This window comes from Larus michahellis, chromosome 23 (genome assembly GCF_964199755.1).
Source record: "Larus michahellis chromosome 23, bLarMic1.1, whole genome shotgun sequence".
NCBI classification, from domain to species: Eukaryota; Metazoa; Chordata; class Aves; order Charadriiformes; family Laridae; genus Larus; species Larus michahellis.
In genome coordinates, this window is record NC_133918.1 from 1,493,881 (window position 1) to 1,517,139 (window position 23,259).

At 56.3% G+C, this 23,259-nt stretch overlaps 5 protein-coding genes across 11 annotated transcripts in view; 3 read left to right on the plus strand and 2 right to left on the minus strand.

Annotated features, from left to right (window-relative positions):
- Positions 1–3,763, plus strand: part of LOC141734392 (butyrophilin subfamily 1 member A1-like) — a 17,574-nt gene extending 13,811 nt beyond the window's left edge. For 3 of the 4 annotated variants that reach the window (XM_074566120.1, XM_074566122.1, XM_074566121.1), the window contains 2 exons: positions 849–881; positions 1,366–1,883. In XM_074566120.1, the coding sequence (XP_074422221.1) occupies positions 849–881; positions 1,366–1,883 (551 nt within the window). Of the gene's footprint in view, positions 1–848; positions 882–1,365 lie in introns of all 4 variants that reach the window. The other variant, XM_074566118.1, reaches the window with a different exon arrangement.
- On the plus strand, positions 2,757–8,474 carry LOC141734389 (uncharacterized). Of its 4 annotated transcripts, none has more exons than XM_074566086.1 (3): positions 2,769–2,894; positions 4,084–4,197; positions 5,218–8,474. In XM_074566086.1, the coding sequence occupies exons 2-3, from the start codon at positions 4,096–4,098 to the stop codon at positions 7,381–7,383; spliced, it is 2,268 nt and encodes a 755-aa protein (XP_074422187.1). In that variant the 5' UTR covers positions 2,769–2,894; positions 4,084–4,095; the 3' UTR covers positions 7,384–8,474. The 4 variants fall into 4 exon arrangements, with proteins under 4 accessions (XP_074422190.1, XP_074422187.1, XP_074422186.1 ...); XM_074566085.1 differs by lacking the exon at positions 2,769–2,894 and adding an exon at positions 2,938–3,034; XM_074566089.1 differs by lacking the exon at positions 4,084–4,197 and having other exon boundaries at positions 2,757–2,894.
- Positions 7,538–10,777, plus strand: LOC141734396 (kelch-like protein 10). Its single transcript, XM_074566129.1, has 2 exons — positions 7,538–9,739; positions 10,231–10,777. Exons 1-2 carry the CDS (start codon positions 9,423–9,425, stop codon positions 10,760–10,762), a joined length of 849 nt encoding a protein of 282 aa, XP_074422230.1. The 5' UTR covers positions 7,538–9,422; the 3' UTR covers positions 10,763–10,777.
- Positions 10,778–11,445: 668 nt separating this feature from the next.
- On the minus strand, positions 11,446–16,066 carry KLHL33 (kelch like family member 33). Its single transcript, XM_074565970.1, has 5 exons — positions 16,044–16,066; positions 14,661–15,188; positions 13,474–14,407; positions 12,877–13,047; positions 11,446–12,321 (listed from the first exon to the last, which is right to left on the minus strand). The coding sequence occupies exons 2-5, from the start codon at positions 15,181–15,183 to the stop codon at positions 11,745–11,747; spliced, it is 2,205 nt and encodes a 734-aa protein (XP_074422071.1). The 5' UTR covers positions 15,184–15,188; positions 16,044–16,066; the 3' UTR covers positions 11,446–11,744.
- Positions 16,067–17,666: 1,600 nt separating this feature from the next.
- NDUFA11 (NADH:ubiquinone oxidoreductase subunit A11) lies at positions 17,667–22,314 on the minus strand. Its single transcript, XM_074566138.1, has 4 exons — positions 22,042–22,314; positions 21,779–21,871; positions 18,642–18,764; positions 17,667–17,859 (listed from the first exon to the last, which is right to left on the minus strand). Exons 1-4 carry the CDS (start codon positions 22,121–22,123, stop codon positions 17,747–17,749), a joined length of 411 nt encoding a protein of 136 aa, XP_074422239.1. The 5' UTR covers positions 22,124–22,314; the 3' UTR covers positions 17,667–17,746.
- Between the last annotated feature and the right edge of the window lie 945 nt (positions 22,315–23,259).

Genomic DNA, 23,259 nt, shown 5'->3' on the forward strand with positions numbered 1-23,259 from the left:
CTCCTTTGCTCTCTGTGTGTTTTTGAGCTATTCCCTGTAATGCTTCTGTATCAAGAAGAAAATGCTTTCAGTTTTCAAAGAAAGTACAAACAGACCATGAATATCTGTGTCCAGTTCTGGGCTCCCCGGTTCCAGAAGGACAGGGAACTGCTGGAGAGGGGACAGCAAAGGGCTGCCAAGATGCTGAGGGCACTGGAACACCTCTCTGATGGAGAAAGGCTGAGGGATTGGGGTCTCTTCAGTCTGGAAAAAAGACGGCTGAGGGGGGATCGTATCAACGCTCATAAATACTGAAAGGGGGGGTGTCAGGAGGATGGGGCCAGGCTCTTCTCAGTGGTGCCCGGGGACAGGACAAGGGGTAACGGGCACAAACTTGCCCATGGGAAGTTCCATCTCAACCCGAGGAGGAACTTCTTTGCTGTGAGGGTGGCAGAGCCCTGGCACAGGCTGCCCAGAGAGGTGGGGGAGTCTCCGTCTCTGGAGACATCCCAACCCCGCCTGGACGCGTTCCTGTGCCACCTGCTGTGGGTGACCCTGCTGTGGCCGGGGGTTGGAGGAGATGATCTCCAGAGGTCCCTTCCAACCCTATGATTCTATGATTCTATGATCTGTCTGAATTGGGCGGGCAGCGTGGGCATATCTGTGGGAAATGGATGGGGCACTTTCTCATAGCTCCATGTTGCAGTTTTGAAGCTACACGCTGTGAGAAGACTTTCCCAAATACAGCAACAATTCAGAAAACGTGCCACTAGACTGGCGTCTCGTTATCCTCAGCTAATCCAGTACAAGTGTGTTCAGATTACATCTCATCTGCGGTTTGTGTTTTGTTTTGTTTTGTTTTTTTAAAGCATGGAGAAGATACGCAGTGCCAATAGAAGAAGGTAATTAAAGTTTGGTCTTTCAGGGTGCTGAATCATCTTCCCTGCTTTAAGCTCCCATCCTGGTAGTTCCCCTCCTGCAGTGCTGCTGGTGGGACCGGGGGTGCTTCTGCCAGCCCCCGCTTTACGGGAGGAAGCGTAACACTCCGGCTCCTTGGTCATTTGGTGCCTCAAAACACCAGTTGCCCCAGTTTCAGGCAAGTCTGGAGAGTCCTGCTCCTCAGTGAGCAGTGCTGGTCACATTTTAGAAACACGGGGACTTTTTCAGCCTGGAGGTCTGCTGACAGTCCTCTCCCCTCCCTGCTCGATGTCATCTCTCTGCTTAATTTTCTGTTCCTTGCACTAATATTGTTACCTTATGCAGCTTGCCAAGCTGCAGTCTGCCAGCCGTCGCTTGCAGCCTTTTTCTTCTTCCTTGTGCAGCCCCAGCAAGGATCTCTCCCGGGGTGAGCTCTGCCATGACGTGTTGACTCCATCTCTCCTGCAGCGAAGGTGGTTCTGGATCCGGACACAGCCCACTGTGACCTTGTCCTGTCTGACGACTGCAAAAGTGTGAAACGACAAGACACGCGGCAGGACATCCCCGACATCCCGGAGAGATTTAACCCATGGCGCTGCGTGCTGGGCCGTGAAGGCTTCACCTCGGGGAGATACTACTGGGAGGTGGAGGCGGTGGATGGAGGAGGCTGGACTGTGGGCGTCTCTAGAGAAGATGTGAAAAGGAAAGGCGAGATCGAGTTTAAACCGGAGGAGGGCATCTGGGCAGTGGGGCAGTGGGCAGGACACTTCCAAGCTCTCACATCCCCTAATCGCACTCTCCTTCCTGAAATCCAGACTCCCAAGCGGATTCGTGTCTCTCTGGATTACGAAGAAGGACGGGTGGCATTTTTCAGTGTCGATGAGGAGATTCCCATCTTCACATTTCCACTGGTTTCGTTCGAGGGAATAAGAGTACTGCCTTGGGTCTGGCTGGGTCCTGGGACGTGGCTCAAAATGTGGCCCTGATGAAAAGGAGTGAGTAAGAGAAGGCTTTTTTAGGGGACCTCAGTAGTTCAGACTCACGGAAAGAATTAGGTGGGAAGGAAGTTGTGGAGGTTTCTTCTGTAACCACCTGCTCACCACAGGGCTAACCTCAAAGCTGCCTTAGGTGTTTCTGGACCTTGTTCAGCTGAATTGCATAGGAGCTCCAAGGGTGGAGATCTGGTTTCCTCTCCGCACGTCTGCCCCAGGGCTGCAGCTCTCTCAAGGGGAAGAATTAAGCCTTTATGTCTGTCAGAGTTTCCCCAGCTGCAGCTTGTCACTGTTGCCTTTCATCCTCACTCTCTGCCCGTTGAACAACACTTCTACTGAAAGGACACTGCCACAACAGGGATCGCTTTTTAAATGTACGGAATAAAGTTACTTCAGTAGGATTCGTCTGTATGCGTGTCAGCACCAAATGTCTGTGTCCGAGGCGTTGTTTCCACCTCCTTTTAGCCTGTGGGGAGTTGCAGGCACTTTTGAGAAAATGCTTCACCACGTCCTACAGGAGGCAACGAAGGCATGTCCATGGGATGAGTCCATGGCTGTGCTTGTCCCCGGGCCTGCCCGCCGCACGAGCCCAGATGACGATCTCACCTGGAGACATCTAAGACAGTGAGATGGATTTCCACCTTTGGTCGCTCATTCTAGGGAAGGAAAAGTTGCTTTTGTTTACAGTGCTGAGGACCCGGAGCAGGCTCAGAATGTCCCACATGGGCTGAAATGAAGCTGGAGAAACGAAAAATTCATATGAAGAAGGGTGTCTCGTATTGAGGCATGTTTTCAGGCAACTCCGGATTACTTTGCTGTAGTGGAAACTGCCACCTGCAGGGGGAGAACAGAAGTATGTGCTTCCTCTGAGGCCAGACGTCCTTTCGCACCACATTCAGCGGATGTCCAGCAAGCATGGACCGTTCCAAGGGAAGGCATCACTGTTACTGCTGAATTCACAGGCTTCTCAGGAACGAAAGAGGATGCACTTGCGTGTGTGCCAGGGTAGGTCAGTTCATGTTTAACCTTGGGCAGATCCATCCTCGCACCATGAAGGAACCCAAAGGGAGCAGCTCAAAGATGCTATTAGACCTTTCACCTTTCTCTCTGGGCTTGCCCAGCCCCCAGGAGTAATGCTCCCAGAGGTTGGTGGTCATGTCTCAGCTTTGTTCCTTACCGTGCACAAGGACTCCTTGGGTCTTCTCTTTCTCTTGTCCTGCTCCTTCAGGGGCTGAAGCAGGTGGGGTGAAGGACCTTTTGAAGGTTCAGGGTGTCCTAGTGCATTCATCCACCTGGAAAAGGGAGACAGAGAGGCACGAGCAATGATAAGGGCTGTGGGTTGGGAACGCGTGGCCATGGCATGGAAGAGCAACCGGTGGTGTCGTAGGGGATGCTCTAGGTCTAGCGTGAGGGTAAGAGTAGTGCTGTGGAGGAGGGGAAACCACATGAAGGCTTAATCCCTGGGATCCTATGAGAAGACCCTTTCCCTTCCTATCCCCTGCTTTCTGCTGGAAATCGTTGATGGAGAATCAAAAACCAGCCCCCCAGGTTCTGCCTCAGCTGCTGCCTCCAGCCCTCTTACTGCAAGCTGAATTAAAATCCCCCTGCAGCGAGAGGGCTGGGGATGAGAGAGAGTCTGGGAGAGGACATGGGGGGCAGCTGGCCTCAATGGGCCAGAGGGACATTCCATTCCATGCAGCGTCATGCTCAGCAATAAAACTTGGGGCGAGTGGGGGTGGAATCTCTCAAAGTAGTGTTGCTCGAGGACTGGTTGGGCATCGATCTGGTGGGAGGTGGTGAGCGAACACTTTTGCATCACTTTTTTTCCTCTCTCTGTTTCCTTCACTCATTAAACTGTCTTTATCTTGACCCACAAGGGGGTTTTATCACACTTTTGCTTTACCAGGTCTCTCCCCCATCCCGCTATAGAGGCAGTGCTTAGCTGCTGGCCAGGGTTGACCCACCACAATCCACAGAATGGAAAACAAGTAGAAAACTACTATCTCCCCTCCTCTGTAGCATATCCCCTGGCAGCTTTTGGATGACCCTCCAGCCCTGCAGTCCAAGATGCTCTGCAATGACCTATGGGCCAGGGTAGTGGAGACAGCTAGGCTGCAGGAGCAGACGGCAGGAGGAACTGCAAAACCGAGCTCCTTCCTCTTCCTCTAATCTCCTTGCCTGGTCTGTGCTGCAGCTTCTCCCACAGATGTTAAAGCTGTCTTGCAGCTCTCCAGAAGAGCCATCCCCATTTTTTCTGGCAAGCCAGAAAGAAAGGATCCCTTGTCTACACCACGAACAACTAGCTGAGGTAATGTGCAGAAACTGTTTCTCGCTGGTATGCCAACTAGGCACCCTGAGGTGCCTCAAGGATCAAGGGCCAGAGCGTGCTGAGAAAGAGCCGCCTTGAAGCAGAGGAAGGGGCAGACATTTGTGTAAGGGACCCTTTTCCCAGGATGTAAAAAGGTGCAAGGGCTCCTCCGGAGTGCAGCCCTCCCCCCTTCACTGCGCAGAAGCAAGAAATTATGGAGCCGGTCTCCAGTTGAGGCTTTTCCAAGGAGACTGGTGTGGCAGCGCAGTTGAAGCGAGGGCTGTGCTAAGGACAGGAGATGGGTTTGGCTTCTCAGGAAGCCGCAGCTCCCTTCCCACAGCTGTGCCTGCTGATAGAGCGCCCGGGCAGTGCTGCCACCAGCACTGCCACCAGACCAGCACTTGGGCAGGAAAGCAAAGGATGGAGGGTCCACGGGTGAGTCCCAGGGAATCGGTGTCCGTCAGGGGCTGGGTACTCCGGGTAGCCACATCTCTGCGTGGGAAGCTTTTTTGATGTGACTCTTACTTTGTGAACCCAAATCAAGCAGAGGGCTCAGCTGGTGTTGGGTAAGAGCATAGTCAGGGAGCTTCTTCCAGCACACGGCTTTTCTGGGCTGGGGTGGGTGTGGGTGTGCAGGGACGTGAACACCGCGGAGCTATTGCTTTTGCAGTGGTGAGGGCAGCAATGCCACCCCGGCAGAGGAGGCACCACCATGAGGAGGTGTGTGCCTCAGGTTCTGCCTCCCGTGGAGGAGGATGAGGTGAGCGAAAGGGCAGAGATGGTGTCTCCTTGCTGGACCTCCTGCCCTCCAAGGACGAGATGACAGAGTGGGTGCTGGCAGTAGTTGTGGGACTCATCTCTCCTTTCCATCCTCCCAGGGAGGAGATGTGGGGCTCAGAGGGCTCCCAAAGGGTGTGGTGGGGGATGCCAGCTCTCTTACAAATGGTGCTTGCGTGGACAGAAAGGTGACCTGTAGGTGCATGCCTGCCTGTGCCTACGCCTCTTGGCTCTCCCCTCCAGGCCATGAGAGTCCTTGCCGTGCTCCTGCTCATCCTCCTGGCCCTGCTGCCTCCAGCCAGCACTACCAACCCTGGCCAGCCCTGCCTGTCGGAGATGAACAAGGTCAAGGACCTCCTGGAGGTGAACTGCACAGGGCAGGGTCTCAGCGTGGTGCCCCAAGACCTGCCTAGGGACACGGGCATCCTGCTGCTCAGCGGCAATCGTCTGGTGTCCCTCTCCACTGACGCCTTCCTGCCCCTCACCCAGCTGCAGGACCTCGACCTGTCTGACAACGGGCTGGTGGCTCTGCACACTGGGGACACGTTGCCGTCCCTGAGGGAGCTGATCCTCTCTCGCAATGCGCTGGGGGCTCTGCCTGCCCTGCACGGCCTGCCCTCACTCACCCGCCTGGCCGTGGCCCACAACAGCCTGGTGGCGCTGGCCCCGAAGGCTTTCCTCACTGTGGCGCGGCTGCAGGACCTGGACCTGCGAGGGAACCAGCTGCGGACTCTGCCCCAGGAGGCCTTTGTGGGGCTGAGGGCACTCAAGGACTTGGACCTCTCAGACAACCTCCTGGAGGAGCTCCCCAAGGAGCTGCTGCAGGATCTGCAAAAGCTGGAGACCCTCTGGCTTTCAGGGAACCGCCTGCGGACCCTGCCCACCGGCTTCTTCCCTGAGGGGCACCTCTTCGCCTATGTCTTCCTCACTGAGAACCCCTGGCACTGCGACTGCGACCTGCGCTACCTGCGGTCCTGGATCTTGCAGAATGAGGGCAGTGTCTATCAGCCGGAGCGAGGCCTGGAGAAGACAAAGGTGGAGGTTGCCCCGGAGAGGGTGCTGTGCCACAGCCCCCCTGAGCATCAGCGGAAGCCCGTTATCCGCTTCAAGCCCAACTGCCGCAATGTGGGGGATATGGATGAGGAGGAAGAGGATGAATATGATGAGGAGGAAGAACCAATGGAGACAACTACCATGATCCCCTTCTCCCCCAGCCAGCCAGACATCCCCAGAGAGCAAACTACTCTTCCCCATGTTGTTACCCGGTCTCCCCTCGTTACTGCAAGACCTAACCTCAGCTCTGCCCTCACCCCAAGCACTTCGCATGCAATGCCTGCAAGCACCAGAGCTCCCAGCACCACCACCCCTGCGCCAGCCAGTCCCACCATCACCCCCACACAGACCCCCAGCACTGCTGCCATTCTCACTGCTGCTCCCGCCAGCACCCCACACAGATCCACCACTCTCGTCTTCACCACCTCACTGCCAACCACTGTGAGCACCAGACCTCCCAGCAACAGCACCCATCCCCAAATGGCCCTCACCGCCAGCACCACCAACACCCATGCCACTCTCATGGTGTCCACGGGCCCATTTTCCACCACCTCCACCGCAGTGCCTTCTACTACCATGCCAGAGGCCTCTTCTGTTGTCAGATCTTCATCTTCTCCTCTCACACCGACCACACCAATCGTCTCCACCACCATGCTTTCCACTCATGCCCCAACGCCGCCAGCTCCCCTGGACACCACACGCTTCACCCAGTCTGCACCTTCCCCTCCACCTGCACCTCTCCCCCTCTGCCCATGCTCCATCCATGCTCCACCATGGCTGGACGTACCCATGCTGCACTCACAGGCCGGTGGGGAGGGTCCGCAGTGGGGGCAGTGGGTGCTGAGGCATTGCTGCCTATTGCGCTGGGTGCTCTACCTGGCCTCCTTGGCTTTGCTGGTCCTGACCGTGCTGGCTCTAGCAGGCTGGCTGGTGTGGATGTGTCTGATGGGACGGCCTTCCTGGCAGAAGTCCCTGCAGACCCAAGAGGTGCAGTATCCACTGCTGAGGCGGAGGGAGTCAACAGGAAACCCTGTGATGCATCTCAGCAGCTTCAAAAGCCCCCTCCAGCGCCCCATGTTCTGTACCATCAAGGAAATAGAGTTGTGCCCAGAGGTCACTTACTGCACGATTAAAGACCTGGGGATACAGCGCAGTCCTCCTGCAAGTTCCTCCTTCTGCACCACGAAGGAGCTGTGGGTCCACCATAGGCCTCTGAATTCTTCATTCACGTCTTTCTCCAGGAAGCTGAGGGTAACAAACCTCAGCTCCCTGAGGACCCCTTCTGCCTACAGCCTGGACAGGGGTGTCAAGGCCATCGGTGATGTCAGAGTGAAATATGCTGGCAACACCTTGTAAATGCTTCTGTGTGTTTAGAGAAAGAGATGGAGGGTCATGTCTCTGCTTCACGTACCCTCATTTTACAAGGGAAAGATCTGCTTGCCCATATGGAAGCCATCCAGCTCCTTCCCCTAGCATTACCCTCCCACGCTCTGAGGTTTCTTTGTCTGAAATAATTACTTGGGTACTGGTCGGGGAGCGATGTCCTAAACTGGTCGTGGGATGATTGATGGAGGTGACTTAGAAACTAATGTTATATTCACATTTTAAGAAAAGGTACAGCGTTGAAGAAACTTCCAGGGTGGAGTGCAGCTGATATGCAACGAACGTGTTCCCCTGTAGTTCCCTAGGCCCTGCAATCTTAGAGTCAGCAGATTGTAAGGTGGAAAAAACCTGCATAGAGAGCGGGATGGTGTGAAGATATCGTAGCCAAACTCTGTGCATCAGCACAGGGAATGGGAACTTATGGCACTGTGAATACTGATAAGCTGCATCGTTGTTACCCTGAGCCAACAGTTTCTTATTTTTTGTAGAACTCATGCCCTTAAGTTGAACTTTGCTTGTTATAATGTCATTATAATACCAAAATACACCTCCAGCCTAAAGGCTACCCACCTCCAAGGTGTGACCACCCCCTCACTGTGTCTGCACTCTGAATTTTTGCTAGTCTATACCTTTAAATGCGAAGGGAGGACATTTTACACCAATCGTGACACAGGTATGTATGACTAGAGTCCCTCAAGCTCCACCCGAAAGGTAAAAAGTAGTATAAAGATGGTTTAAGAATAGAGAGATATTGTGGAAGATACCGTCGCAGACAAGTCAGGAAGACACCATCATGAACCATCGCTGACTTCTGGCACCAGCTGACAGGCTGAGCCTCTTCCCCCCTCATAGGAACACCTACTGGAAGAGATCCGAAGACTCAGCTGTACCCAGTGCTTCCCTGGGAAACTTAGAAATCTCTGTGTAGAGTTGTTCTATGCTACTATCTTACTCAAGTTGTTTTATGCTGGTATATTACTTGCATGTGCTTTGCAGACAGTGTATTATCAATGACAATCCAAAAGACTGCAATTCTGTGGCTTAAATAAACTGCACTATCGATTGCTCTAGCTGTGAGGGTTCTCACTGAACGGGACCAAACTTCTGAAATCTGGCTCTGCCAGTTCATTGAATGCGACTACACCAAAAGGGCATTGTGCTGTTCTGCATCCGTAATCATGGCAGTTCAATACACTGAATGCGACTGGAACTCTAGTGCCGAATTGGGCATCACTCAGGACCCACAACCCCTCCCAAACTCTGTAAAGGGCACACAGTGCCTTCCAAAGCCACCAATTAACACTCTAGTCCCCCCAGGATCCTCCTGAATCCCACCCACGGGACACAAAAAACCCTCAATATCCCACACGGGGAACCCCAAAACACCCATGGGAATCCCCCCGCAACTTCGAGTGACCTCGACATGGCTTCATATGTGGTCCTATCTGCTGGAATGGGGTCTTTTCCAGAGACTGACAGTGGCGTTGCCGTTTTCCTTCTTGTATGGGGTTGAAAATACAAACGCTAAATGGGAAGATGAGGATTCTGTTGCAGTTCCTGTATTTCCAAGAAAACTTCCCATCCTGCGGTGTTCGTGGCGTTTTTACTGGCATTGGTGGAAAGAGGCGGTTTGCATTTTTAGGTTGCCTTCAGCTTTCTGGCTGGCTTTGCAAATCTGGCTTGTGCTGTGTGCCCTGAGGAAAGGTGGGCCTTGACCCTGGGAGCGTTGCTGCTTCAAAGCGCTAGCTCTTGAGAGAGCTTCTGTTCAGTCCAAGTGTTTGTCAGGTCCCAAGCTTCCAAGGCCAGGCTGGCAAGAAGTTCTCTTTTCTAGCTACGGTCATGTTCCTGGCAAGAATGCCTTACAGTGAGCAATAGACACTGCTGCTGGGTTGGAAAACTTGCTTTCTCCGTCTATTTTCCGGTTGGCCAAAAGTCTCTTGCCCTTCTTTGCTTTCTTTTGCAAGCTTGGGCTCTTTCCTAGTCCCGGTCCCCCCCACGTCTGTGATGTCATTATGGGGCACGTTCCAGAGCCAGCAGACAGGCAGGGCTTCTACTACGACGCCGGAGGGAGGGCAAGGACAAAGTGCCGTAAGCACCCCAGAGTGGCAGAAGCGTCTCCCACTGCCTCAGGCTTGGAGGTGGGCGACAGCTTGCCTGGCGGCGCATCCTCCTCCTCCTCACCCAGGGAGAGGAAGATGAGCTCTGTGGCTTGCACCGCCTTCCACGGGCTTTGCCCGGAAGGGACGCCAAGCGACGTGACCATCAGCGTGGACGGCATTGAATTCAATGTGCACAAGATGGTGCTCTCCAACTGCAGTGCGTACTTCAGGTGAGTGCTTGAAAGAGGAGGGGATGGGGCCAACCAGCGCTCCCTGCTCCGTGCCACACTGTGCCTGGCTGTATCTCCAGCGCTTCCCTCGGCACTCCAACTCTCCTCCGGCAGTTCCCCCTGCTCCTGCTCCCTGCCCAGGCACCCAAAGGCCTCCACAAGCTGGAAGTGGTGTCTGAGAAGGCCCAGCTAGGGTGCGGGGCTGGGAGCGTGGCCAGCCTGGCTGCTCTGCTGTCAGGCGGGAGGCTTTCCTTCCCCACACACGGGTACTCTCTGCTGTTCTTGAAGCCAGGTGCCCACTCGCCCTGTGGCTCCTCTTGAAAACAAGCGGCCAGTAAAGCCTTCCTTCCTCAAACTCCACGGCCTCCCAGCGTGGCTACTGCTAGTGCCCAAACGGGTGCGCGGGGAAGGGGGCACAGGGGAGAACGGGCTCAGGGTTTCCCACGGCAAGGCCGCTTTCTTCCCCAGCAGCACTCTCTTGGTTTTTTCAGCGATGTGTTCTCCAGCAACTGCAGCAGTGCCAACAGCAGCGTCTATCAAATCCACGGCGCTTCCCCTGAAACCATGGGGCTCCTCATCCAGTACGCCTACACCGGCACAGTGCCCGTCACAGAGGACAACGTTGAAAGTTTGCTCGTGGCGGCAGATCGGTTCAACATCCTGGGCATCGTCAGCCTCTGCTGCCACTTCTTACAAGCCCAGCTGTGCTCGGAAAACTGCGTCGGCATCTGGAGATTCACCCACTATTACTACTGCGCTGACCTGCGAGAAGCAGCCCACGAGTTCACCCTGCGTCACTTGGAGGAGGTGACCAGGGTGTCCGCAGAGTTTCTGGAGCTCTCCTTCAATGACCTGCAATGCCTGCTGGAGAAGGGGGAGCTCCCTGTGAGAGAAGAGTCCATGCTGGAGGCCGTTCTCACCTGGGCTGCTCATGACCTGCCCAACAGGAGGCAGCACATTGTCTTCTTGCTGAGCAAGGAAGGCTGGAGGAGTGGACAGAAGGGATTTTTCTTCTTAAAATAAACTCCGTGTTTCTGATAGTCAAGACTTTGCTCATCACTTGTGAAGTCAGACCTTGGCAAGGGTAGGAACTTGTAGTCCACGTTCCCCGGACTGACACGTCCCTCATCCAAATCGGCAAGTCCCATTTCTATCAGTTTCATAGGATGGAGATTTCCATCGGTGTCCCAGAAGGTCCTGTTGACCAGCTCCTGGAAGAGCTGGAAGTTTGCTTGCCTACAACGCGGGGGCCTGACTTTACTCTTCCCCTGACAGCCACAGCCCTCGCCTCCGTGAACTCCACCAGTGCCTGAGCACCTCACCCCATCCCTCTGCCTTGGGCTGTTGTCCCACCGCTTGTCACGGGCAAGCCTGATATTGTCCCCCTCCCCCTTCCAGCCTACTTTAAGGCTCTGCCAATGAGCTCTGCTCACTCGGGCGCAAAAGCTCTCTTCACACTTTCCGAAACAGGGATGTTTAAAACACACACCCAAGTCACACGCACACCCTCCACCATGCCCAGTGAACGCAGGCACCTCGTGCCCGACACCCATATCTCCCCAGGGGACTGAGGGATCCAGGCAATCCTTGTCCCCACCACCACCCATCCAGGACTCTCAGGCTGTTTGTCTCCTGCTCCCCTGTTCCTTGCGAGAAGCAGCTGGATGCCTGCTTTCCCCAGCAGAAACAAGAAGACCCAGACGGGCTGTCAGGAGCCACTTTTATTTAATCCAAGTGTGGGGGCAGGAAATCGGGGAATCCCAAGCTCCCAGTGATGGGCTCAGGGCCGGGGAGTGTAGGGTGGTAGTGTAGGGAGTCTTTGTGTCCCACAGGGTCCCCACAGCCTAGGGCATGTACCCTGGGTGCAGGGGGTGGGGGGGCGTTGCTGGAAATCACAGGAGGAACCCGTTCTGGGGAAGGGATCTGGGGGCAATTTCGTTCCGTACATGTGCCCATGGATGCTACCTGGGGATCCCAGTATGGGGTGCAGAGGTTTTAAGCCCCTCTAAGTATTATTGGGGATGTCAGGTGATCTCGAGGGGTCCTCAAGGCAGGTGGGGCCACGCAAGGCAGGGGGTACAGTGAGGACACAAGCCTGGAGGTCAGTATAGGCATGGGGCAAGGTGCCCCGAGTGATCCAGCGCCGGGTGCCTGGCTGGTAGGCATGGATCAAGTGGGTGTCCCGGTAGGTCTCATGACTGTACCCTCCCAGTACGAGCAGTTCACCCCCCAGCACAGCTGCACCCCCAACTACATGGGCATGGGGCAGGGGGCTGAGGAGGACCCAGATGTCCAGCTTGGGGCTGTAGACCTCAAAGGCCAGCTGGTCCCTGTAGCCAGTCTGCCCATCCCGCTGGCACAACCCCCCAGCCACGTAGAGCTGCCCACCCGCCTCCTCCATGATGTGGCCAGCTCGCTGACCATTCATGGGGGCCAGAAGCTTGGCAGGCGCACCTGGGATGTAACGCAGCAAGGACGCCTGGCACTGGCTTGCCTCATCACACCCCCCTGACACGTAGAGGGCACCATCCAGGGCACACGCCGCATGCCCACACAGAGCCATCGGCAGGGGCTGGCACCTCCTGGGCAAGGAGAGAGGGAAGGGTGAAGGGCAGGTTAAGCAGGGCTTGAGTCTCATGGTGACTGCCTGCCCAGGAGCTCCTCAGCGGCAATGGTGGCCAACACCCAGTGAGCCCCAGTGGGCAGCATCAGCTAACACATAATGGATGCTCAAGGGGTGTCACCATTCAACTCTTTGTAGACCCCAAAAGACACCATTGGTCAACCCACAGTGGACTCCCTCAATGGACGATATTGGCCAACACCCAACAGAGCACCTAATGAATATAGCTGGAGATATTTAAATGATTTGTCTCATTGGCAGATGGCCAACAGACCCTCAGTGAATACTATTGGCCAAAAACTCATTCACCACCCAATAGGCAACACTGGTCAACACCCAATATCCCTTAAGGGACATGGTTGCTCAACACCCAGTAGACCTCTCCCAAAGGCCCCTGTAGGTCCATTCTCCACTGGAGGCTCGGTGACCCAAAGGCCACTCAATGGGCACCACTGGACAATGCAAGGGGCTGCTAGAGCAGACAAAAGCAGATGTCCACGTGGAGTGGTCTCACCTCCAGGTGTCGCTGGCCAGGTCATAGCACTCCACAGTGTCTGTGCAGTAGAGCTCCCCCGAGTTGCCACCCAGGGCGTAGATGAAATCCCCAAGTGCCACAGCAGCAAAGTAGCTCCGACCACAGGACATGCTGGCCAGGCGCTCCCAGGAGTTGTCCATGGGCTGATACCTGGGTTTGAGAGGTAAAGGGGCAAGAGACTACCTGTTACCTACAACACCGTGAGGTGATGCTGGCACCACTGAGGGCAACAACCCACCTATAATGAGTCAATCCCATAATGCCTTGGGTCCACAGGGTCCCCTTGCATGGGAATATCCTCTCCTTCTGGGCAATACCAAACCCTTAATGCCCTCAGGCATCTCCAGGTAGGAACACCCCTGACCTATCCCCCCAAAAAGCCTGTAACATCCCAGAGTGGAAGGGCACCTCTCAGTCCTACACCAAACCAAACTCAGAATGCCTTGGGACCACCTGACCAACTGCAACACCACAATGCCTTGGGTCCACGAGGCAGCTCTAACTCCACCAGCACCTCCTCTGATCCCACAATGTCCTGGTGCCTCAAGGCACCTCCAGGTCCTCTGTAGCCCTCACCTGTAGACACTGGCCAGGGTGTCATGGACCCCGTAGTAGCGCTTTCCACCCAGGACGTAGAGGATGTTGCCCACCACAGCTACAGCATGGCGGAAGCGTGGGCCATCAGGAAAGTGCCCCAGTACCCGCCACTCCACCTGCTTCACCAGCCCCACAGCGCTGAGGTAACGGTGGGCAAACCAGAGGTGTGTGCTGGGCTTCCGGGCAGCTAGGTTGGACGTCAGTTTGTCTCCACCACAAACCACCAGCACTTCTTGCAAGGAACGCACTCGGCATGGCAGCTGGGCCATGGGGGCCAAACTTGCTACGATGAGCTCACGGATGATCTTTGGGTCAGCTACCCCTGCAGTCACTGATGGGACCTTCTTCAGCTCCCAGCTGGACATGAGAGCAAAGCGAACAGATGACAGGACTTCCTTGGCTAGATCTTCTTGGCCATCTCTGTTGACCGTAAGCCACCGGGATGCTGCTTCCAAGGCTTCCAGTTCATGGAGGATGTTGAGACCATCAGAGCGGAGGAGGCGAATGAGAAGGTGTGCAGGAAGATCCAGGAAGGCTGGTGTGGCCACCACACTGGGGAAGGTGGCCAAGATGTAGTCCTCTGCTGTGCGGCTCACCTGGGCCAGCCCATAAGCTGCAGCAAAGGCCAACACGTCCAGGCCAGTTTCTGGGGTCAGGCCACGGGTGAAAACATCCAGGCAGAGGGTGAGGAGTCCCCAGGCCTGGTAGCGCAGAGAGGTCTCAGCTGCCTCCAAGACCACGGGCCACGGCCCTGCCACAGCCCCTGTGTAGGCGAAGGAGAGGAGGAGGCGCAGCTCGGCTGGGGACAGCCCAGTGGCCAGCGGGGCAGCGGGGTCATGGGTGGCCTCCCGCATGGGGCAAGTGAAGAGGGCCCGGAAGAAGTCACAGGAGCAGCTCAGGGCCAGGCGCTGAACTAGGGGGAAGGAGGAAGAACGGTGTGGGCAGCGGGGACCCTTTGCACTGCGCGGCCCCCTGCGAACCCAGCCGTCCTGAAGCCCCCATCAAAGCCCCAGCTCTCCCAAAGGGACCAGCCCCACCAGCACCTCTACCTCCTCATCCCCACCTGGAGCCTCAGCCCCTGCGATCCCTGCCAGGGGACCCAGCTGTCCCAGCATGTCCTGCCCTCTCCCCAGCCCCCCCCGGGGGACCCCCCAGCCCCAGCTCACCTGGGATGACCTCGTCCCCTGCCCGGAGCTGGAGGTCGCAGCCCAGGCCATTGGCATGGAGTTGTTCCATGGCTTTTAGTGTCTCCCACTGCTCCTCCAGGGACTTGGGACCCCCCTCCTGTGGGTCACTTTCCAGCCGCAGGGCACAGGCGGCCACCACACGGGGAGCCCCCAGGGCCCGGGCAGCCTCCTCTACCTCCTTCTCCTGGCCATGGGGCACGGTTCCCCCATAGGCAAAGGCCAGCACAGCCCGCCAGCCCCATAGTGTGGCCCCGGGTGGCAGGGGGACACGGGGTGGGGGGCCCTGGCACAGCTCTCTGGTCCTGCCCTCCAGAAAGCGGAGGAAGAAGGAGCTGATGGAGGCCAGGACCACGGCATGGGCTACGTCGCCCTCCGGGCCCACGGCCACATCCACCAGCTGTCCTGCGGTGCGGAGGTGGTCGGCCGTGGCCAGGAAGTGTCCGGCGTGGGCCCCGTCCCGCAGGCTCCACTGGGCTGGGGCTGGCCCCTCTGCAACCCACATCTTGCCTGTGGGAAGACACAGAGCAGGGGGTCAGGGTGCCGTCCCCATAACCAGAGCTTTGTCCCATGGCAGGAGTCCTGTCTGGGGACACAGGGTCCTGCTACTGGCACTGTCCCACGGTGAAAGCCACTGGATCCATCGCCAAAGCCTCTACCCCATAGCTGAGGCCACCAGGAACTACTACTGCCCCACAGCTGAATTTAACGCCCCTTGGCAAAACTGCAGCCCCATAGGTGAGACCAATGGGCCACGTCGCTGCCCCATAGCTGAAGCTCATTGAACCCTTGGCATGAAGCTACTGACCCACAGCCAGTGCTGCTGCCCCAACTGAAACCCACAGCCCAATAACTCAGTCCGTTGTCCCCCATCAACCCCTCTGCCCTATAGCAGAATCCCCCAAGCCCTTCCCCAACCATTGCCCCATAGCCCGAACTACTGCTGCTCCAACGGCAGCAAAGCCGCTGGTCCCCAGAGCAGCTCCTCGGCAAAGCTGCCTCTCCCACCCCTTTGGTGCGTGGCAGCAACTGCTGGGCGCTGCCCGTCGCATGTCACGCTGCCCGTCGTGTGTCACAACACGTGGCACTGTGAGGAGCGTGGGATGTTGGCCGTCGTGCGCCCTCCTGCCCCGTCGGGGTGCGCGGATCCCGGCACAGCGCGCTGCCTCACACCGCGTTGCGCTGCACGGTCGCCCCCCCTGCCCCGACACGAGCGGTGCCTCGTGTGTTCCTCATTGTATTTGCGCGACATTGCGTGTCCTCGCTCGCGCCGCGCGCTTTGCAGCCCAGCGTGGAACGTGCCATATCCTGTATTGCTGCGTGGCATGCCGCGCTGTGCCGTGCCACGCACTCATCCCCCCTTACCGCCCGCTGCCGCTCCGGGAAGCTCCTGTGACCCCCCAGGAATGTGTCCTGGTAATTATAGCCCAGACGGGACACGTGGCCATGGCCGAGAGCTAGGAGAGGCCCAGGCGGAGGGAGGTCCAAGGCCCCGGAGCCCCGAGACGGGGTGGTGGGGACACCGGGGTTCCCTGAGGACAGACAACAGGGCAGGTGGAAGCTGCCGGGAGTTTTTTTTTCCCCTTTCAGGCCGTGGGAAGGCAGGGCTGGGAACCCCAGGTTGCCCCGGGCAGGTCCTGCTGGGGGTTTCTGGACCATCAGACCCTCCCCAAACCCTGCTCACCTCCAGAGCCCAGGGTGAAGCATGGCGCCCCTCAAATGTCCTTGGGTGGGAGAGAAACACCCTCCCTGCTCCCCCAGCCCCATGGGGGTGACACCCCACCACCAACTGAACTGGAGCCCAGCCCCATTGACCCCAGCCCCAAGTGCCCCCAGGACCATTCTGCGCCCCCCTGGACTCCCACCAGCCACAAAGAGCACGTACCAGGGAGCAGCACAGCCTGCCATGGCTGTGACTGTGTGTCCCCGCCCTGTGACGCTCTGTCCCCTCCTCTGCCGTCCTTGGTTCCCCGATCTCCTTGTCTCCAGTTCCCCCATCTCCTGTCCCCTCCCCTCACACCTCCCTGTGTTCCCCTGCCCCACACCCCTGCTTCCCCCGGTGCCCATATTCCCTGTCTTCTATTAACTCGCATCCCTGTCGCCAAACACCCCTGTCCCCTCATCTTCCCATGTGTCTGGATGAACTCCGCGTCCCCAAAGAGGACAATTTCACAGCCTCTCCAATCCATCTTCCAGCACTCATCTACCCCAACTGTGAGATTTTCTTTTTTCCCTTCTGTCTAGTTAGAATTTCCCTTTCTGCATCTTGTGCTTGTTATTTCCCGTCCTTTACTGTGCACCTGAGCCCGCCTTTCTGTAACCACCGAATTGTGAAAGAATAGCATTAGATCAGCCCTTGACCGTCTTTTTTCCAGGCTGAATGATGCAGTTCTCTCCTCTTGCCTCCTGTGCCTCAATCCTCCACACTTTCCCGGTGGCTTTGCTGGACACGCTTCAGTTTGCACACACAGAAAATTCAACCGGACACAGCCCTGAGCTCCAACTTTGAGCAGGAAGATCTCCAGGGCTCCCTTCCAACCTCAGCTACTCCCCAGTTCTAACCCTGAGGCTGTGGGCTCTAGACTTCCTTGAATGCTTCTCAGAGAAAGCCCCCAGGCTCCCAAACACCTTGTGGGCAACCCATACCTCCCTCCCCCGCCCCAAATTCCTAATCCTCGACCTAGAGCCTCCTCAGAAGTTTTGACTGATGGTCTCTGTGTGGCGCGCTCTCAATCCTTGCCAAAAAATCCCGCAGGACCCAGTCGAAACTACAAGAACAACTCCTAAAAAACCAGGCTGAAAATGGTAACTGCACCCCTCAAGCTTGTGCGCGCAATATCGAGTCATGGCAAAGTGTGACTTGTGCATGAAAATGAAATCTCAGCAGGAGCAGCAGATCGAAGGTTCCTCTGCGACGGCTCCACCTTTTTGCATCTGAGCCCCAACACTGGAACCGGCCGGGGGACGTCAAGATTCCGTGACAGCGGCTGAGTTGACAGTATCTTTATTGCACAACGTCTCATTAGACACAGCGTTCACAAGACAGCTCGCAGGGAGGAAAGGCTCATTCACAGCTTGGGAGGTCCCGTCAGCCTCCAGCCCTCCTTGTTACCTATCTTCATGAGAGCAGCGGTAATGCCAAACCCCAAACAGGCAGTGGTACCCGTCATGTAACTGTGCGCTGGGAAAAAACCAAAGCAAACCATAAGAGACCTGGTAGGGGACAAGTACTACACAGTAGATCTCGACAGATCTTTCCATGAGCTATTCCCTTGGCCACCAGTAACGCTGTTTGCCAAGAGAAATCAGAAAAGTGACCTTTTTCTTTTTTTTTAAATTAAGTTTCCCCACGCTGTTAGCTTGCAGTTTGAAACACCAATTTCTATAGTCCGCTACCCCATCTCCTTACGTGGGCAACCTTAAATTCCTTATTGCAGTGACAAAAATAACAATCCTTGCTTCGAACTCTCATCAGCTCAGCAACCAGGAAACGTAAAGATAAACTCGATTTCACCACAATTACAACTTAAATAAATCCCTCGCACCTTGAACACTGAGTCTGAACATGCCCACAGAAAACAGAGCTGTGTAAGTGTCTGCAGGAGCTAATCCAGCCTGAGAAGTGCATGAAGAATTTACAAGGCAGACGCTGGATTATATTTTCCATGTAAAATGAATCACGTTTGTCGCCAAGAAAACATGGATTTCCACAGTTAACGTTTTTCATACCCTGCAATTCCAGGCTGTAACCGGCAGTACTGGCTCAGCCTTCTGCAGCAGTATTTATTTTAGCAAACCTGTGCAATGAAGCGTCAACAAAACGGGTATGAAATGGAATTCACATGCTGAGATGAATCTTTACCAAACACGCCTGACATCAACAATATTTTACAATTCCCCCTGACAGAAAGGTTTCTAAAACCAGAGAGGGCTCATTTCATGACCGGCATTATCCACATTTACCTCTTGCACCTAAGACAGCTCCCGTCGCACAGCCTCCTATGAAATAGTTCAAGGGATCATCTGGTTCCTCTCGGATTTGGGCACTGAGGCAGGTAGTTACGCCAAACACGGCTCCCAGTGTAGCTGCAAACGAGAGGTAAAACAACAAAACAAACCCCCTCAAGTACCTGAGAATTACGTACATACAAAGTACACTTCTGAGATGCAGGGCGCTGTACAATGGTTCCTCTGGGAGAAAAGAGGAAAAAGAAGCAAAATCTGCTTTTGGGTACCCGGGGCCCTCATATCCCAGCCACTACGGTGAGACGCAGCATCATACGAGTCCCATCCAGCTCCTTCTGTCTCCTCCTCCGCTCCAGCCGCGCAGCCACCCCTGTGCTGTGCAGGTCCTGCTGCGCGCGGGATGCCCGGGAGCCCCGCCGCGTGCCGGCACGCTGGGCAGCTGCGCTCCAATGGCTGCGGACAAACATCGCCCCATCCAGCTTGGTTATTACCTCAGCCTTAAGAAGAGTCCCCCCGAGACGAGGTACGGGGCAGCCCCCAAACAGCCAGGGGGCAACGGCAGAGAGAAGCGGGTTTCTCTGCAGCGCGTTCCCCAGGGAGCAGCAGGCAGCAGAGCTCTGCTGGGGCTCTGGGCTCAAATCAACTCGCGAGTCCCCGCGAACGCAGCCTCGCAGGGAGTCGGGAAGAGCAACTCCGACGGCTCCGCTCTCCTTAGGGTCGGTTCGTCCTGGCGCTTTACCCCTCTCCTCGCCCGGGGCTTGCAATGGTTTTTGGAGAGCAGAAAATCGGATTGAGTTTGTAAATTATTCTTTTTGTAAACTGATTTTGAAAATTGATTGCATAAATTGAATTAAGAAACTGAAAAGTAGCATTGTCTTGGGCACTGAATTACATGCCTCGACCCATCAAACCCTACATCCATATAACTGAAAAGTTTGGGAAGTGGCTGTGTCAAGCAAACACACTAAAAGTTTTTCTTTGTTTGTAATACGGGTTCTTGCTCATGCCATGTGAAACTGGCTACCAGGCACCATCTGCAGATTTCAATTCATCTTTTTTGGGAACAATAAAAATGTCCAGGATAAAAATTTTCGATCTCTATGGTAAACTCGTAAACCACAAGCTCATGTTACAAACCTCTGCAGTTTTTCAGCAGAAAATGCAATTATGCTCATCCTGAAATCAACTGAAAAGAGGATGGAAGAAACAAACCCCACAGACCAAGGGCTGTATTTCAGCTGCCCTGCTTTGGGCCAAGGAGCTTCAGACCACACGGCTTCAGAGCACAAGCTCTGGCCCCGTAACCGCGGGCAGAAGCCCTTCCTCAGGAGCGAGAACTGGCGAGGGGATTCAACACACTGGTTTAGGATTATGGGATTTATCGCAATTATAATTGGTCACGTTATCCGGTCCAATCATAATGACTTTTTATGGCCCACCTCATTACAGGAGATTCCAGGTGCTGTTTTAGAGTTGAACAGCTCAAAAACGGAGATGTGGACTGCTTGTGAACCAGCTTCCAGTCCAGAGCACTCGTGCATGGGGAGACAGAGGTGACAGAACCCATTAAACCAGACTGAAAACCAAGACAGGTTTAGGGAGAAGAAAACGGTGCACTGGCCAAGGGGCTGGGGGGCTTCAGCCTCGCAGAACTGCATCTGGAACAGCCCCCTCAGTTCCCCGCTCATCCCGTCAGTGAACACTTTCTCTTGCGAAACACAGACAAGTCAAGACAACTACGTGGTTTCTCCTTGGCTATACAGCACGATGGGAAAAACCCCACCATTTATTTTCCTTTTGCCATCAAAACATTTTGTTTGCTCTTCACTGAGTGTGATTTAAGTGCAATGCATAAATATATGAAATAAATGATTAAGTTTGCTTACACTACACTTTCTTCCAGAGACTTGCAGTTTTGCAAATACTGAAAATACGTACCTCTTATTCTAGACTGCAAAAATATGCATTATCTAAACTTTAAATGAAGTACATGGCTTTAAATAAGGACCATGGGAGGCAGAGAGTGCCTCAGATGCATCTTCAGCCTGAACTGACAGGGCTGTTCTTCTGTCTCAAGCATTAATCCCGGAGTTTCTATTGCCATCATGCATGATTACTGGTATCCAACAGAAGACATTACCCAAGCGTGAGTAACTATTCTATTGTGTTCTAATTTGACATATAACTAAGTACCGTGTTTGGGGAAATACAACCAAAGGAAATACTGACTGTAAAGCTTTGCAAGTCTTTCAATCCCAAGCACAGACCCAGGCTGGGGGATGAAGGGATGGAGAGCAGCCCTGAGGAGAAGGACTTGGGGGTGTCAGTGGGGGAGAAGCTCCACACGCCCCGGCACCGTGCGCTGGCAGCCCAGAAACCCCCCGCAGCCTGGGCTGCATCCCCAGCAGCGTGGGCAGCAGGCGAGGGGGGGATTCTGCCCCTCTGCTCCGCTCGGGGGAGACCCCCCTGCAGTGCTGCCTCCAGCGCTGGGGCACCGACAGCAGAAGGACACGGAGCTGTTGGAGCGGGGCCAGAGGAGGCCCCGGAGATGCTGGGAGGGCTGGAGCCCCTCTGCTGGGAGGACAGGCTGAGAGAGCTGGGGGGGTTCAGCCTGGAGAAGAGAAGGCTCCGTGGAGACCTTCCAGCCCCTGCCAGTCCCTAAAGGGGCTCCAGGAAAGCTGGGGAGGGACTCTGGAGCAGGGAGGGGAGCCACGGGACGAGGGGGAAGGGTTTGAAACTGGAAGAGCGGAGATTGAGATGAGATGTGAGGCAGAAATTGTTTGGTGTGAGGGGGGTGAGCCCCTGGCCCAGGTTGCCCAGAGAAGCTGTGGCTGCCCCATCCCTGGAGGGGTTCAAGGCCAGGTTGGCCGGGGCTTGGAGCAACCTGGGCTGGTGGGAGGTGTCCCTGCCCAGGGCAGGGGGTGGCACTGGGTGGGCTTTCAGGTCCCTTGCAGCCCAAAGCATTCCACGATTCCATGATTTTAGCACTTCGGCTCTCGGCTTCCGTCCTCACCACCACGACCTGCCCTCGGAGGTGCGGGGCCGGGACACACGAAGGGGAAGGTGGCGGCTGACCGCGCAGGCCGCAGCGGGGGTTGCCCGAGAGAGCGCCGCCGGGACGGGCGGTCCCTTACCCATGGTGACGCTGTCCGCGGCGGCCATCTGCAAGGCGGCCAGTGCCGAGCGGGGCTGCTGCAGGATGATGCGGTAGGCCGTCCCGATCAAGCCTGCAACACAGGGCGCCGTCAGTCCGCGCCGCGCCGGCCCCCGGGGCCCGGGCTCCCGCCGCCGCGGCCTGGCCGGGCCGCGCCGCCGGCTCCCGTCGGTACCGCTTGGGCGCCGCCCGGCCCCGCTCCGCCACCCTCCCGCCGCCCTCAGCCGCGGCCCCGGGGCTCACCCGCGGCGGCGCCCACGCGGGTGGTCAGCCAGGCGCGGCGCGGGCAGTCCTCGCCCTCGGGGCCGTCCCAGTAGCCCGCCATGGCGCCGCAAGGGCACGGCGCGAGCACGGGCCAGCGCTCGCGAGAGGACGGCCCCGCCCCGCCCCCGCGGCCCGCCGGGTCTGCGTGAAGGGGGCCGGGCCCCGCCGGCGGTGAGCGGGGCCGTCACACGCCGGGCGAGCGCCGTCCTGAACGAGCCGGTGCCGCCTCAGCGTCTCCCGCCTCCGCCGCTCCCTCCCCGCGGGCCGGTGCCTCCGGCCGGACCGTCCCTGCAGCGCCCGGCCGGTCCGCGGCGCTCGGGGTGCTGCCGGAGGGCGCAGCTCCGCGGCCAGACCTCGACAGCGCACGGTTCTGGTGGCTCCGATCCTCTGATTTTTCAGCGCTGGCTGCTTTGTCGAGGTTTGAGGGGGGTGTGTGTGTGTGTTTGGGGTTTTTTTTTTGTGCAGGGGCTGTAGTTATCACTAAAATAGTACTTGTATTACTTTTTATGACTTTTCAAGGACTCTAATGCTCTAGCAGCCTCTGTACGCTATTATACTTGTCTCTTTTTTTCCTTTCTGAAATACTGAAGGTATTTTGACACACTGTAGGCCATGCTGTCTGTATGTATTTTTCCGGTTGTTCTCTGTTCGCTAATAAAACTCCCGTGCTTTTGCAGGGGTGTCCCTTCAAGCCAAGCTCGCCCAGTTCTGGTTTCTCCAGCCCTGAAATAACTCCAGCGGTGGGCTGGAAGGAGTCCATAATGGGTTGGACACTTTGCTCAAGCTTTCTCTCACCCCTCTACTTCTCTTTCCCCTTTGTGTGAAAAGTTTATTAAATACTTTCCCAATTACGCTGGAGTCCCCCCCAGCACCCCTACTCTGGGAGACAAGCTTGGAGCCGGGGGCTGTGCCTGCTGCTGGTCCCCCCAGTGCTCCCAGGCCAGGGCTGGTGGTTCCCAGCAGGACGCTGTGGGGAGGGCAGGGGGATGCGTCCCAGGGCCGGAGGCTGCCAGGAGCTGCAGCGGTGGCTCACCAGGGCCTGGCAGGGTCTGGCTTCACTCCAGCGCTGCCTCCAGCACCTGTCTCAGAGGACTTGGGGTATATTAGCGACAGGGAGTCCTTCCTGGACCAGAGGAAATGGTCTGAAGCTGCGGCAGGGGAGGTTTAGATTAGATATCAGGAAGAATGACTTTGCTG

Bases quoted from the DNA above. Each gene is read 5' to 3' on its own strand.
- LOC141734389 (XM_074566085.1), top strand. The intron at 4,198-5,217 runs GTAATGTGCAGA...TCTCCCCTCCAG, and splicing joins ACCACGAACAACTAGCTGAG to GCCATGAGAGTCCTTGCCGT.
- LOC141734396 (XM_074566129.1), top strand. From the start codon at position 9,423: ATGGGGCACGTTCCAGAGCCAGCAGACAGGCAGGGCTTCTACTACGAC. The intron at 9,740-10,230 runs GTGAGTGCTTGA...TGGTTTTTTCAG, and splicing joins AACTGCAGTGCGTACTTCAG to CGATGTGTTCTCCAGCAACT.
- KLHL33 (XM_074565970.1), bottom strand. From the start codon at position 15,183: ATGTGGGTTGCAGAGGGGCCAGCCCCAGCCCAGTGGAGCCTGCGGGAC. The intron at 13,048-13,473 runs GTGAGGGCTACA...TCTCAAACCCAG, and splicing joins ACCCTGGCCAGTGTCTACAG to GTATCAGCCCATGGACAACT. The intron at 12,322-12,876 runs GTGAGACCACTC...CTCCTTGCCCAG, and splicing joins CTGGCCAGCGACACCTGGAG to GAGGTGCCAGCCCCTGCCGA.
- NDUFA11 (XM_074566138.1), bottom strand. From the start codon at position 22,123: ATGGCGGGCTACTGGGACGGCCCCGAGGGCGAGGACTGCCCGCGCCGC. The intron at 18,765-21,778 runs GTAAGGGACCGC...TCTCGTTTGCAG, and splicing joins CGCGGACAGCGTCACCATGG to CTACACTGGGAGCCGTGTTT. The intron at 17,860-18,641 runs GTAAATGTGGAT...GTTTTTTCCCAG, and splicing joins AGCTGTCTTAGGTGCAAGAG to CGCACAGTTACATGACGGGT.